Source organism: Acomys russatus, chromosome 1 (genome assembly GCF_903995435.1).
Source record: "Acomys russatus chromosome 1, mAcoRus1.1, whole genome shotgun sequence".
In the NCBI taxonomy this organism is placed as follows: domain Eukaryota; kingdom Metazoa; phylum Chordata; class Mammalia; order Rodentia; family Muridae; genus Acomys; species Acomys russatus.
In genome coordinates, this window is record NC_067137.1 from 100,785,485 (window position 1) to 100,800,992 (window position 15,508).

The 15,508-nt window shown below is 40.2% G+C and overlaps 1 protein-coding gene across 3 annotated transcripts in view; it reads right to left on the minus strand.

Moving 5' to 3' along the window:
* The window catches only part of Sel1l (SEL1L adaptor subunit of ERAD E3 ubiquitin ligase), a 35,918-nt gene extending 21,541 nt beyond the window's left edge, over positions 1-14,377 (minus strand). The window contains exons 1-5 of one of the 3 annotated variants that reach the window (XM_051150164.1): positions 14,196-14,377; positions 8,369-8,406; positions 7,316-7,339; positions 7,108-7,228; positions 1,368-1,535 (exon numbers count right to left, since the gene is read on the minus strand). In XM_051150164.1, coding sequence (XP_051006121.1) covers positions 1,368-1,535; positions 7,108-7,228; positions 7,316-7,339; positions 8,369-8,406; positions 14,196-14,265 — 421 coding nt within the window. In that variant the 5' untranslated portion in view covers positions 14,266-14,377. Of the gene's footprint in view, positions 1-1,367; positions 1,536-7,107; positions 7,340-8,368; positions 8,407-14,195 lie in introns of all 3 variants that reach the window. The other 2 variants (XM_051150171.1, XM_051150156.1) reach the window with 2 other exon arrangements.
* Positions 14,378-15,508: the final 1,131 nt, after the last annotated feature.

Sequence of the window (15,508 nt, forward strand, 5' to 3'; positions counted from 1 at the left end):
TTATTTGTTTAGTACCAAGCTCACTCATTGTTTCAAGTAGGTTACACACAGAAAGATCTTTCACTACTTCCAAACTTACTCTAAAAACAGCTGACAAAAGACTTTTGAAAAATGCAGAGTCCACCAAAGTCACTTTCTTTGCTTTTCAGAGTATTTTTGTTTTAGTAATGGTGGCTTTTTAAAATATAGTTCAACTAAACCTTCAGATCAACTAAAACCTCAGATTAAATGCTATGTTCAGCTAAAACAACAACAACAACAAACCAGTAGAGAAGAAGAAACAGAACACTACCATAATATTCAAAGGTCACACTGTATATGTATAAAATTGTTTAATTATATAATTAAAATCTTAAGACCTGATTTTTACTAAACATAGGTCTAATTTATGCAATGTTCAAGTTTATTAATTCTCTCTCTCATTTTTTTGAATAGGGTTTCATGTAGCCCAGGCTGGCTTCAAATTCCCCATGTAACCAAAGATACCCTTGAACTTTTGGTCCTACTGTTCAGAATTCTAGGAGTAAGGTATGTGCCACTATACCTAGTGTATGTGTGCTGAGGACCAACCCCAGGGCTTTGTGCATCATAGGCAAGAACTAGATCTCCAGTCCAGCTCTCATTAATTTTTCATATTCATTAATGTAACACTGAAAAAAAATTGTATAACTTTTGTGGATTAAAATAACTATTTTGCTACTTTAAATATTTGCAACATTTTAGCTGCAACATTTTAAACAAAATACAGTACCTATCATAAGACAGTGGGATCACTATTTATAAGTAGAAGTGAGTTCTTTCTGTAATAAAAACTTAGCATATTAAACTCATCATGCCAGCCTGCATCTGAAGATGGCCTACGTGTGATGCTGTTTTTTAGTGATGTCCAGGCGTCTACAGCCACAATATTAGAAACGGTATCTGTTATTATACTACTAAATCCCCCTAAAACAGCTTTCCAGCAGAGGGCAGCATTTCTACACAAGGTGGTTAAATATACTCCGTATGTCAAATGCTATATATGCACAGTTTATTTCACTAAGTGTTTAAAGAAGGTAGTTTTTGGTTTTCTTCTAATCACTATTAACCTTCACTATCACAGTCAGCTTCCAATATTGACAAAATGTTTTATATTAACTAGCTCAACAGCCTGCCTCAAGAGTCTGTAGAACTTCCTGTGAATCAATGAGACATGAGTGTGAAAGGCTGAGTGACAGCCTGCAATAAATATATCACATGCTCGTAGCACTTAAGTCATTCCTTAAGGCTGTGATCATGTCACCAACACTGGCCCACATGAAAAAGAACAGCTAAATGCTGCCCTAGACTAAAGCAACAGGGCATGCCCCTACTTGAGCAATACGCACTTTCGCAGAAGCCCCACTTCTCATCTGTCTTGTAGTCATAGGTTGTGGCACACCACAGTCTGCCATCTTCCCTCCCGTCTGATGTGCACTCGTCATATTCCTTATCCAGGAAAAGGAAAGGGAAGTGACAAGGCTCCCCATGCGCCGTACCTTCAATGGCAGTCAAGACTGGAAAAAAAAAAAAAAAGAAACAAAAGTCTAAATATGAACAGCTTTGTGATTTGTGGACTCAGCAATGTCGAGCTCCAGCTACCAGAATCTAAAGGAAAAGAGATACACTGTACCATTCGTAATGGGAGCCAGAGCTGACTTGCTTGGAGACGACTTGAGGTCAAGTCCACTTAATGAGCCTAGCTGACTATTCACATGAATTTAGAGTAGACTTTGAGTTCTTAAGATAAAACAGCTTAATGTTCAAAGTCTGCTACAAGACACTTAAAGATTGTCAAGAGTTTGAGACCAGTCTGGGCTACAGTCTCAAAAAGCAAAGCAAAGCAAAGCAAAACAACAAACCCAATGAAAGAGCACTGCAAACTCTTGACAGATATAAGGGAATCATCTGTATTCCTCTTTCTCTAAATGGAGCATATCAATTTCAATTATCTAAAGTTATACTGGAATAATGCTTCCCAAGGCAAAATTAATCATTCACTTATTCCTCTGTGAAGCATAGCATTTTATTAGAGTACTTATCATATGTACTGGGGGTTTTAATACCAGTTTTTCTTCTGCACTGTAGCTCTTACTAGACTATTTAATATGGCCACTGTCATGTCAGATAATAAGTTCAAAAACTGACAGCTAACTATTACTTCTAACACTCTTCCCTCTGAAAGGCTAGAGAGTATCCCTCCTTTCTTTTTAATTTAAGTAAAGGACATAGCTTAAGATACCAATTTTAAAAACACTTTCAGTAAGCAAGTAGAGATAAAAATGTTTCCTATGATTGCATCAGGTAGACTTATCCTATAGCTGCAAGGGATGCAAGTACAGTTTCTGCAAGAGCTAGCTGATGCTCACACTGCTCAGCCAATGCCTCCAAGTATGCCCTGGGGCTGTGTAAGAAAAGGGAAATCAGGTAAGTATGGTTATTGTGTCGGATTTACATACATCTACCCAGATTTGTTTTTCATAGGGCTCTAACCTAGTGGTTCTCAACCTGCGGGTCATGACCCCTTTGGGGCTTGAATGACACATATCAGATATCCTGCATATCAGATACTTACATTATGATTCAAAATTACAGTTAGGAAGTAGCAACAAAAATAATTTTATGGAGTGTGTGTGTGTCCCCCAACATGAGGAACTTTATTAAAGAGAGCAGCATTAGGAGGTTGAGACCACTGCTCTAACCTGTTTCCTACATTCCTTTTTCTACCAAGTATATAAATAATAAAAGCCAATAACTTGATTTTAAAATAAAGGAATTCTATGATTGTTGAGAGCTGGAATAATACTTCAGATCCAATGTCAAGGTGATCCTGGGTTATCCTTAGTCCTCTACATAGCCCTTTATCATTCACTCGTGTCTGACATAATATACTTTTACTTGTCAAATAAAAACTCTGGCATGCATGAACTTTGCAGATCATTAGCTTCCACCTACTCAAAAGCAACAAATGTCACCAGATAACATCTGAACCTGTAACATATTGCCTCATTTTGTTTTAACTCTTCTAACGTGATATCCCCATCGATGTACTTGGGGGGAAAAAGTAAGAAAGAAAAAAGAAAAAAAAAAGCATTGGTTTGTGGTTTTCTTTTGTTCTATAACTATTCAACTTCATGTGGCTGCTTCTACATGGGGACAAGCAATGCTTCCAGGCTTCGATCACTCATACCTGGCTCAAAATAAACTTTCTTACTCCCTTGGAGGAAGCGGAATATTTGGGGTAAACAGCATTGAAGACCTTTCCATCAGAGTTGAGGCCTGCTGGAAACCACTGCCTATGACTCCTTAATTCCCCACTAGATGAAGGGTCCTTCCCTGGCATGCCCAGAGTGACAAAGAAGCAGAAACACTTTTGTATCACCCAGCAACTTGGTTCTCTGACACCTGTTTGTGCCAATTGAAAGATCAAGGTGTTGGTTATTCTATTGAATTATTATTCTTTGTGTTTTCATTTTACCATAAAAATGTGTTTTTATATGACATAATCAAAGCAATTGGACAGTATGCAAAGTGTAAAGAAAATAATCATCTTTGCCTGTTCAAATTTCTTTTCTTCAGAGTTAATGAGGCTTTGTAGAAATTTTGAGCTTTTTCGTTTTATTTTCAAACACAGAAATACCTGTGACTCTCTCTTTTTTTTTTTAAATAGATGTGATTTACGCTCAACAGCTGTTTTCCTTCTGGGAATCTAAAGTTTTGGTACATGCTAGGCTAAGGTGAATAAATGGATTGTTCCCAGTCAAAACAAAAGATACTCGGCCTCTCATGAGCAGTGGTAAGAAGGCAAGTATGGCTGCGGTCATGTGGGAGACAGGGAACAGCAAAAGAGGAAGCTGGAGGGAGGTAAAACCTTATCAGTAAAGGTGAGAAGTTTGATTCTGAAGATAACAGAACACATGAGAGTGGGCAGAAAGTTGGCCCTGCCTGCCTGCCGCCAGGGACTGACTTTAGACGAAAGACTAAAAGGTTGAGCCAGAGGGAGGATCTTACCCGTGCGTGGTGCACCAACTGCTACACAAAGAGTAGGTGAAAGAAAAGCAGAAATTTGGTAGTCGCGTTCGTTCAAGGGAGTGGAGAGGGCATGCTAAGCTGTGGGGATAACCTGTGGACAGGCCACGACACAAACTGCACAGTGTATTCATAGAACTTTCTGAAAAAGGATGTTCCAGGGAGGGCTGCAGGAGGTGAGAGAACAGGAGAGCTGCCAACATGCCAGATCCTGTGAATCACGCTAAGTAGTGTGAACTGTGTGCTTCACTGCAGAAGGCAGATGGGAGTAGCAGCTGTAAATAAGGAAGCATCAGGGTCAAATATGATTTCTAGACAGATTAATACAGCAGCAGCAGGAACCAGAAGCTGACAAAAGGAGCAATTTAGAAGGGACAATCTTAGAATCTAACTGTAATGTAGCTGAATGGAACATACAAAACCATGCAAACGCACGCAGTATACAGTACACATTAAACATGTATAAGTGCATAATATTTCATGAATTATGAATAAATTAAAAATCAATCCAGATCATTCCTAAAAGCTAAAACAAGTTGAATGGGTGAATGTAAAAATTTATAAAGTTGTTGGCAGAACCACTCACAGTTATATTAGAGACAGTTAAAAGACTATTTCAAACCCATAAGTAAATACATCCTGGAGATAAAAAGAATCAGAAATCCCTATCTTCTGTGTCCTTTCTCTGGCTTAAGAGAGATGACGTGACAAGGATCCCTTATGAACATGCTACTGACGTATCTGCCCTCAAACATATTAATGGTGCTGAAAATATCACAGTCCCTACCTGGGGAACACGCTAACAGGATGGACTTGGTCTCTAGACTGCTCATTTTACACAATCTCAGGTGTGCAAGCACCACTTCCTGGAGGATACCTCAAACTTTATGATTATCAGAGACTGAAGTGGAGATGTCTAAGCAACATGTCTCTTTTCTATGGAGGTGACCTTCCATAGTGTCCCCTAGACACTATAACCTGGCTAGAGGCCATTCTGGACGGAGGCAAGAAAGGAGCTGCAAGCAGCTCTGTTGGTCATGGACTTCTCTTTTTTTTCTGTGTCTTGTGGTGGCTGTTTCCTTGAAAATATATACCATGTTTTACAATGGGTAAAAACTCTGATTCTGCAAAAAGTTCAATTTGCCAATCAAATTCTTTTTGCTACTTCACTTGTAATATTTAATGTGCACTGGTAGCATAGGCATAAATGCTAAGTTTCCTAAGCTTCTCTACTGAAAAGGCTCACAGAAGGGTGCATTCTTGTTGCCTAGGCAGGCCTAACTCATGGAAATGAATCCAGACTTTCTGGAGATGTAGCTGAGGTTAACCTTTAGGCTAGGAAATATACAGAGTTTGGGACATATTAGTCTGACTGAAAAAAGTTACAAAAGATCACCAAAATCTAGTCAAGGACAAAGGCATAAACTAAAGGTATTTCCAGTGGACAGAATAAGATACTTGGAGCAACAAAAATGGCTGTACTGAGTGGACTGGGAATGAGATGAGGTCCTAGGATTTTGAAAAGCCTATTTATTCTTCCTCCAAGTTTCTTTACATACAGTTCTGAGAATCTTGGATTCTCTTGGGAACAGAGAATTCTTTTCTAAATAGCAATGTGAGTAGGAGCCAGGGCTCCTGAGTTACCAAAACAGGGAACCAACCATGCAATCAGATGGTTGAAGCTTCAGTCCACTGCATCAGAGAAGTGGGTGATTCAGGCGACACATCCATGATGCTTACATAATGAAGCTGCCATAAAAGTCCCAAAGGATGGAGTTCCAAGAGGGTCTCAACACATCAGAGGACGGAGGTTCTTAAGGGAGGTGTACCCAGAGGGGTTTGGAAGCTCTGCTTCCCCTGTACTTCAGTCTACACACTTCCTGTCCCGTTGTTCATCTCTGTCTTCCGTAATATACCTTACCACAAATGGGTAAACACAAATCTATTCCTGACTTTTGTGAGCTGCTCTAACAAATTAACTGAACCCAATGATTATGTTGTGGGGACTGTCAGAAGCATAGGCAATTGAGACTTGCACCTGGCATGTGAGTGGGGCAGGTGGCAGTCCTGTGGGACTGAGCACTTGACTCAGGGTATCTGAAGTTATTTCCAGCTAGAGTGATGGAACTGAGGTAAATAAGAGGACACCAGGCAGCATCAAGTGTAAAACCCACTGCAGAATTGCCTGCTGTGTGGGGAAGTACTGACCAACTGGTGAGTGTTAAAAAAAATGATCTTCATTTGTTTCTTTTTTCTGCATACTTATCAATGCTCAAAACACAGCAAAGAACTTCAGACTGTACCTGATGAAAAGCCTGTCAGACTATTCTCTAGGATATTGCCAGTCATTATTTTTAGTTGATGGATTAAAGCAGTTTTAATTTTTAAGAAATGACATTTGTTAATAAGTATGGCAGAGTTTCAACTGGGATTGATTCCTGACAGCGGCTGGTAATGCAGCAAGTGCTGCTGAGGTCATCCATGAAGTAATAAACTAAATGGCAAAATGGCAGACTACAGCAGAGAAGATATGTTACTAAATTTTAAAAAAGGACAAACATTTAACACACTCGTATTATAAAAGACCAGCTTTCAGTGTAAAGATGTGAAGCAGGTACCCATGAGAAGAGGATTAAAGTTCAGGTTTGTTTCAACAGGAGGTTAAGGCCTAAATCAAATTCTCTAGGATGACTGGAAAGTTACAGGGTGGTGAAAGGGTAGTACAAATCTTACCACAGTCTGTAACCACACTGAGAATTGTTTCTTTTTGTCCCATCTTGACATATTAACTTTTTCTGAAAGGAATTTATATGCTTGTATGCAAAAAGCCAGGATATTAATAAAATATATGCAATTTTATGAATTCAAGTCTTAGAACATCATATCTTCACAGTGAGTATCTGATTTACTAAAACCTTGAAAATCCTGAAAAACTACGCTGCAGTTTCTATGTGGTTAACAATCAGCAAGATTACTAGCCTTTATCCACATTCCCTGGTTTTAAAATTTCAATTGTCTCTGTCCTACATCAGCCGGAATCAAGCAATGCATCGCGGCTACCTGGCTTTTGCACTCTCTTTGGTTCTTCAAAGTTCTTGCTGCTTGGATTCGGAGACTCTAAAAAGCTGATCTCTTCGGTGACACTGACTTCCTCCTGAGCCTTGGAGTTGTCTTCCTCATCCTGTAGAGGAGGTTCCGCATCTGATTCCTCAGAATCAACAAATAGCTGGCCAGCAACTACTTTGCCTGTGGCGGTGTGGTCCTTTACCGGCTCATCTGCTGGCAAAGAACTCTGAGAATAAAAGAAGTTTAATTGTTACTCTGCAGCTGTACCAAGACTCCCTCCAATCCGTCTGAGCACTGCTTTCACAGGTGTGTACGTGCGTCTCCTTCAGCTGCGGCCTATAGCCCATAAGCCTTCCTGAACGCCTGGATTATGCCTTCCTTCACACGTACTCATCCTACATTATACTTGCCCTTGGTGACTCTGTATTACAGCTTCCTGTTTTTAATCTCTATTCCATCTAATCTGGAGATCAGTGTTTACAACGAGTCAGGCCTCCTTGGATATGTGAGAATCAGCCATACTTATGCAACCCACGAGGATGTGATTTGATCTAAAAAGGTTAGGCCTTCAAAATTAAAAGAAACTAAAAACTTTAAAACTGGGCATGGTGATACACACACTTAATCATAGAACTTCAGAGGCAGAGGCATGGATCTCTGAAAGTTCAAGGCCAACCTGATTTATGTAGGGTTCCAAGCTACCCAAGGCTACACAGTGAGACATTGTCTCAAAACAAACAAACAAACAAACAAACAAACAAACAAAACCCCTAAAAAACCCCAATAATAATAATAATAATAATAATAATAAAAAGAATAATGAAAAAAAAAGAATAAAATAAAGTGGGCAAGGTAGGTACATATGTAAATGCCAGCACTTGAGGGCAGAGACAGGAGGATAGGAACTGGTAGACCACTCTCTCTCAGCTACATAATGAGTGTGAGGCCAGCCTGAGCTGCGTAAGACTTTGGGGGGAAGAAGGGAATAAAATCAATCTTTCTTTAGGCACCAAACATGTTATCTTAAAGCTTTTTTGTGTGGAATGTCCACCATCCACATAGCCCATTCAAATTTAAGTGGAACTGACCCTAACAGAGGCATTCTTTAGGGAAATGTTTTTTTAAAAGGCAAAAGAGCTAAATACTGGTATTTTATCTTCTTTTCCATTAAATTTTATTATTTAAAATGAGTATGTCCTTTTTAAGGTGCCTAAATCTTGCTTTTCATTTGTTCAGTGTGGATCTTAGCACCTACCTTAGAATCTAAGGATTCTTCCTGGTTAGTTTCGTCATCTGCAAAGGAATTTTAAGATAAATTATCTTTTTTTGTTGTAAACTATAAATGTTAAAGCACACACAAGACGTCATGTGTCCCTCCCTACCTGAGAGTCCAAGTATTTCAGGAACTCTATGTGAAAAACTTGAACGAAAAACAAATATACAACAGATAATAACCAGTCACTGGATAATAAATGAACCTAGAATTATTGAAAAAATGATGATATTCAACAATTTCACAAAGATTTGGGGGAAAATACCCCCCTTCTTTTTCCACATAGGAAAACTAGGAGGCTCCTTCTCAGTCCCCCAACCAGTCTCTTCTTCAGATTCCATCTCAGTTTACAAAAATGAAACTTTAATGTCACTTTCCAGGGTTTGATCTGTTTGGTTCTCTGCTGAGGCTTTGAGTTACTGCAAGTTATTTTAAGGTGGAGTAGGATGTTGTTGCTTCACTCATACAACCAAAGATGGGAACATATAATAATTGCTATTATTGTTCAGCAGGCTTAAAAATATATGTAGACAAATAGGTTTATGATTTGTGGTCTACTTTGGTAAGGAGATAACCAGATATAGGTCAGATGCAGCACTGGACTATCAGTAGTTTCTTTGTGTAAGCGTGTGCCATGTGCATGTGGGTGCATGTGGAAGCCAGAAGAGGGCTGGGGCTTACAGACAGCTATGGGCTGTGTGACAAGGGCGCTTGGCACTCAAGTCAGGTCCTCTGAAGAACGGCAAGCACTGTTAGCTGCTGAGCCATCTCTTCAGCCACAGGAAATCAATAGCTTCTTAAAAAGTGTGTGTGTGTGTGTGTGTGTGTGTGTGTGTGTGTGTGTGTGTGTGTGTAGGTGGTACAGGTTTGGTTCCCAGCATTACTTGGTGTCTCACCAGTCTGTGACTTCAGTTTCTGGGGATCGGACACCCTTTTCTGGCCTCCATGGGCACCAGGAATGCACATGCTGCACAGACATACATGCAAGTCAAACACTCATACACAAAAAATAATTATAAACCTTAGGGGGAAAATCAATAGTTATATTTTTAAAAAAATCAACCAGGTGGTGGTGGCACACGCCTTTAACCCTAGCACTGGGAGGCAGAGGCAGGTGGAGCTCTGATTTTGAGACCAGCCTGTCTACAGAGTGACTTCTAGGACAGCCAGGGCACATAGAAAAACCTTGTCTCAAAAAGGCAAATCTTACCGTATCAAACCATGCAAAGCCAAACCAAACAAAGATTCTAGCCATTATTTACAGCGTGCTTTGGAATGCACACAGGTAGCTTAGTTGTCTCAGACAGTTTTTCTATTATCCTCTCTATGTCTTTGGCTGTTTCTACCATTCTTAGTGGCTGCTGTCCTTTTTCCTGCTCTCTATAGAAACAGGCAACAACTCACTGCCAGGTGCAAGCATTTGTCCTTCACAGTCACTGCCAATGTAAAGAAACGAAAACAGTCACACGATCTTCTGTTTCCTTCTTCACTTTCTTAAAATGCTGATTTCATCTTGGATGGGGCACTAGTATTCCTTTGTCCATAAACTATATGAGAAATTCACCATGGAATTCTATAAAACTACCTTTTACTGGAAAATGTAGCATTAATTTTGTTTCAGGTGGTGCTATCATAAGGTACTGAACTTTATACAGCTTAATTTGCAGTATCTGTTTTGCATATCTGAGAAAAATAAGTCTTCCACTGAAGTTTGTCACATATGTACTTCTATTAATAATAATAATAATAACAATAAAGGTAAAGTAAAGCTACTATTTAGGTACACTTGCTTTACGAGGACCTTTAAGATGTTTTACTTTGCAGGCTGGAGGTGATGGTGGGCTACTGGTGTGGCATGCCTGAGGTCCACAGTGCCCATGACATTTTGATAGTGGTCCATGAAGTAACTGCCATCCTTCTTCTTAACTTTCTGAAGATCTAAATGGTTCAAATACTATCCTCAGTATAAATTTTTGCTAAGGAAAGGAAACCACCCCTTTATTGATTGACAAGTAACTGTTGTATGTATAAATGTAGTTTGTCAATCACAGATACCAACTACTCAGTATATGAAGAGCAGACACCAACTGTGCACACTCACATGTGGTATGTCCCTGTACACTGGGCCTTGCAACTAGCTGTAAGTGCAAATCACTAAGTCGGTCACGCAGACAGCTGGTAGGTAAATAATATAGATCCCCGTAAGTAAATATAAATGATACACATTTGAAACATAAAAACCCGGGAGGCACACTGGAGGAGCAAAATGTGTTGTTGGTGTCCAGGAGAAAGGATGTGTGACATCAGGGTGGTTTCATGTGAATTGCATCATTCTTTCTTTCACAAACTCGGAGTATATACTAAGATGACTTGGTCAACAAAACAATCTTTCTCGGTTACGAAACTGGACATTCTACTCCAAACAGCAGCTCTAAGGGGAAGCTATTGTCTTTTTCCAGCTGACATTGACACATAACACCTCAAGAAGGCTGCCGCGAAGTGATTCTAAGTACTTCTGAATGTAGTTTTCAAGTAAAATCAAAGACACTGAAATTGTGCATAAATAGAAGGCATAAATAAACTAATGCTTGAATCAAGAAGAAAAAAATTCAAAATGATGCAATAAATAGTTCAAAATTCCTTATTCATCAGTATTACATCTTAACTGTAACTACCTGTCAAACTACTCTAACTAACTGTATACCTTTCCTTGAAAAAAAAAAAAACAACCATTTTCATTTTTGTTATAGTAGCTTAGTGAACTGCACATGACCATGGATATTCTGTCAAGGAAAGGTGATCATTAGAAACTCATTTTACTACGTGTCATGCACATTAAACAGGCTAGTCCACATCCAAACGTAAAGAGCAGTGAATTTAAGGCAAAGAGCACAGCCATGCTGCCTTCTGCTTTACTCAACATGGGTGCAGATCCTAGGAAATTCCTGATCCTAAGTTACCCCAAATCTAAGATTTGGAAAGCTGTGGCCTGGCTTCCCCACATACTTATGTGGATACACATGGTTCAGTATGAAATGTTTGTTTGGCCTCTATTTTTTTAGTCTGTCAAAAGGGAATACCACCATGTGTCTGCTCATTCACAATGTTGTAAGGAACAACTAAAACAGGGAAATGAACCATCCTCAGCAATCCAGAAGCTGCTCTCTGAACTTATATATTAATACAACTTACCTTAAATACCAGGCAGAGTAGCTAATGTACAGACTGCAACACTCTTTCTCCTCATCTCTGTCTCTGGATTGAACCCAGGCCACCTCAATGACCACTACCAATTAGGTATATTCCCAGCTCCAACAAGGCCTGTATTTCTAAATGAGAAAACTGAATACCTTTTCACTGTTATCTTGAAAAAATTAAGAAATGTGTGTGTGTAGCCTCCTATTTATTCATTTACAGGAAAAAGAAAGCATTTCTAATACAAGTGCCATGCTTTTCTATGTCTCTAAGCCAACATGTTAGATGATGTTCGCCAACAGTGATGGAATCAGGTCTGCCTTGTTGGCTAATCATAGCCCATATAGTATGATTTTAAGTTCAACCTGCCTGGTAACATTAATATTAAACACAAAATTACCATTAAAATGATTTTTATTAAGAGCAAACCTTTAAATCTAAATTTCAAAACAGAGGCTAAAATCCTATGTAAATAAGCAACTGAATGCATGGCATAGAGAACTGGAAAAAATCCAAGCCTTTAATTTATAAAGCTTTTTAAAATTAGATAGGATATCTGGACTTTGCATGAAGAGTAGAGCTACCTTTTGATTTATACAGATGCCTGGATCCAGGCATGTCCTAACCCTAGACCGCAGGGTACCCAAACTCAAGGACTGCAAAGTCCCTTATATAAAGGAGAACACAGTTTGCAGACAGTCTCCATCCTTTCTTACAAGGTAAATGTTAAACAATTAGTTATTATTATGCTGTGCAGGAAATAAGGATGGGAACAAAAAGTCCACACGTGTACAGCGCAGAACAATGAACACTCAAGGGTGGGATCTGATGTGGATGTGGACATCTGATGTGGAGCTGGTGGGTTAGCAGGGTCCACTGGCCTTCACTCTTCCGCCATGCATTTTTTATAACTGCAGGTTGGACTAAGTTTTCGCCTGTACCAGAGAAATGCTTTTGCATGGCTGTCACTGTGACAGGAGTCAGAGCAGGCCTTTCCTAAACAGCATACTCCACTTATATCAGCCCAACCCTAAGATTTAACACTTGACTACTAAGTATTTTAGAATGACTCTCAACTGGTGATCGTCTCTATTGACCAGAGCTGAAAGTACACACAACACAGTCGGTGCAAGATGCAAGAGAAACTGTTATGTTTGAACATTCTTTAGATTCAGCAAATGGGATTTCAGAGGAATATATGTTATGTTATTTAATTACCAGAATCTTCAAACTTCAGTGTGAAGAATCACAGGGCTTGTTCATATATGTGTATGTGGTGTATTCTAGACCTAAACCTGAGGAAGTCAGTTGCCGGAGGTTGACAGTCCGTCAGGCACTTTACACAAGGCATTCGACAGCTCTACTTCGTATTTCCTTTGAACAATAACTGCTAACATTTCTGCAAGGGTCACATATTGTATAGTCTTTAAAGATTGGATCATCAACACAAACTGTCATTTCAAATGAAGCAGAAAGTACCTCAAGCAAGATGCTGGCAGTAAAATGATTACCATATGCTTGTCCCCTTTGGAATGGTGTCTCCAAACACACCACAGAAAGGATTTTGGTCTAAATCTCTTATTTTATAAGTAGGATTACATTATGACTTTCATTTACAAATAGGACAAAGGATCTGGGGATTCAAATAATCATCTGGGAAAATTTCTGTCACTAAAAGAAAAAGTTGACATATTTTGCAGTGTTTCAGGAAAAAAAAAGTCTGAAGCCACCCCACAGCTGTCTTGTTAATTGAAACTGACTAAAATCTCAAAGTCTTTCTATAGCCATTGTTTATTAATGGTTAAACATTCTAAGTATGTTTAAAACAAACACTTCTAAGATGGTAAGTTTTCTGATTTAGGTCAGATCAAAACATTAATAAAAAACATCCTTTACAAAGAAGTATATAAGTCAGCTAGTTTGAAAAATCAATTAAAAAGCACACGGACTTTTGCAGCTATAGAAAAAGGCAGCGCTATTTTCTATTCATTTTGAAAGAACAAAGTCTCAACAACAACAACAAAAAATCATAAAATTACTATCTACAAAACACAGAAACACCGTGGCAGAGATCACATTTTTCTCAGGAAGGTTTATTTAAAAAGGGGTTGGGAGCTAGTTACTATAATTATTATCAGAAGTTTTTCTTTTAAAAAACCAGACTAACCGATCAGGTGTTGAGCAACCACGGGACTGTCAACATCCTAGTCCCGATGAACCCTGCTCTGCACAAAAGTGACAGCTCCAGGTGTGTCAACTGTAAACCCCAGCATGTCCCAGAGCCTGTTGCACACACCACCTACGTGAAGGCTGAGGGGAATCCCGGAGGGTCTAAGCTAGCTGTCGGGAACCCATCCCCATCAGTTAATTCCTCATTCGTCAGGAGTCACCTAAAGTTTGCTGCGTGGGAGAGGTGTGGGCAGGGCGACCAGCCCTTCCTCACGTCCACCTTCCTAAGCACCCTCTTTGGCCCAGACTAACCGAAGCCCAAGGCAAGAGGGAGTGACAGTCGGGACGAGGTATGACCCCAGATCGCTGAGCCCCTTGGCCCAGTCTCCAACGCGGTCGCGGGGGGCGGTGGCTTGGGGCCTGTGGCCCAAGGCCCGATACTGACCCGAGGACGCGGCCGCCGAGCCCAGGAGCACGGCGCAGAGCAGCAACGTCAGCCCGATGCGGACCTGCATCCTGCTCTCGAAGGTCGAGAGCCGTCCCCGTCGCCGTCTCCGCCACCAACTCAGCCGGGGGCTGCCTCGCCGCCGCCTACAGCCGCTCTTCCTGCTCAGGTTCCTTCTTCGCCCCTTCCCAAGCCTCCTTGGCCCAGCGCGCAGCCAATCCCCACCCGCCGCTCCGGCCTCCTTGTCCAATGGCCGTGCTTGCCCCGCCCCACTAATGGCCACGCCCCTATGTCATCTGTTAGCCAATCATTGTGTAAGGTTCTCATACCAGCTTTCCTGGTTGGGCCACAGACTCACCGACATGGCCCCAGCTAATTGGTAGCGCCTGAAACAGCTCATGAGGCAAAGGCTCTGAGGGAAAAAAAAAAAAAAAAAAAAACACCAAAAACCCTCATCTAGGACTACAACTCCCACAATGCACTGCATTAGATTTTTCTCTGCTGAGGATCTTGGGAGATGTAGTTCATCATAAAGCAAGGCTACAAGCTGCAAGTGGTTGAGAAAGTTAAGGAAGGAGGAATTGGGCTAGATACTCAAGGGAATGGATTCACCGGGCTTTTTTACGTTTGAACTACGATAAACAAACACCAAGGAACATATACCATGCGGTTAAGAAATGCCAAGCATTTCTTTGTAATTATTTTGTGAAGTTGAATTGAACATGCCATGAACACTGAGAAATAAACAATAGCTGCATTGAAAATTTTATGCATATTTAAAATTTAGTTTAAAAACACTTACGCCTTTTTAAAAAAAAGCTTAGATAAAGCAATACCTGTAGTTTACAGAGGCTGCAGCACACACACACACACAAAAAAAAAAAAAAAAAAAAAGTCACTTGTCGTTTCACAAAGAAAAGAAAAGAAACTTTCCCCAGTGAAGATTAGTTCAGCTCCTGTGTTCATTTTCGCGAAGTCTTCCACATCTACTAGCCACCCGGTAAATGTGCCAATAGCTTCCCAACCCCCTGCAAAACCCCTGGTCCGAGTTCTTGCCTAGTGAAATATTGCGATTCGCTCTTCTTCCTTCGCCAGAAACTGGATTAGACGACTGTGTGGCAACAGAGGTGAGCGCCAAGGCATTTCAGACATGGTGCTATTTATGTAGTAAGTACCTGATGCCGTCGCGATCCCTTTAGTAGCAGGCCAGCATCTCGCAATCTTCTTAATCAAATTGTGTTGTTCTGCTAAGATTTCTTTACCAGCATGGCCATATAGTTGGCCCTGGGGCTAGGAAATCTTACAAATTACTT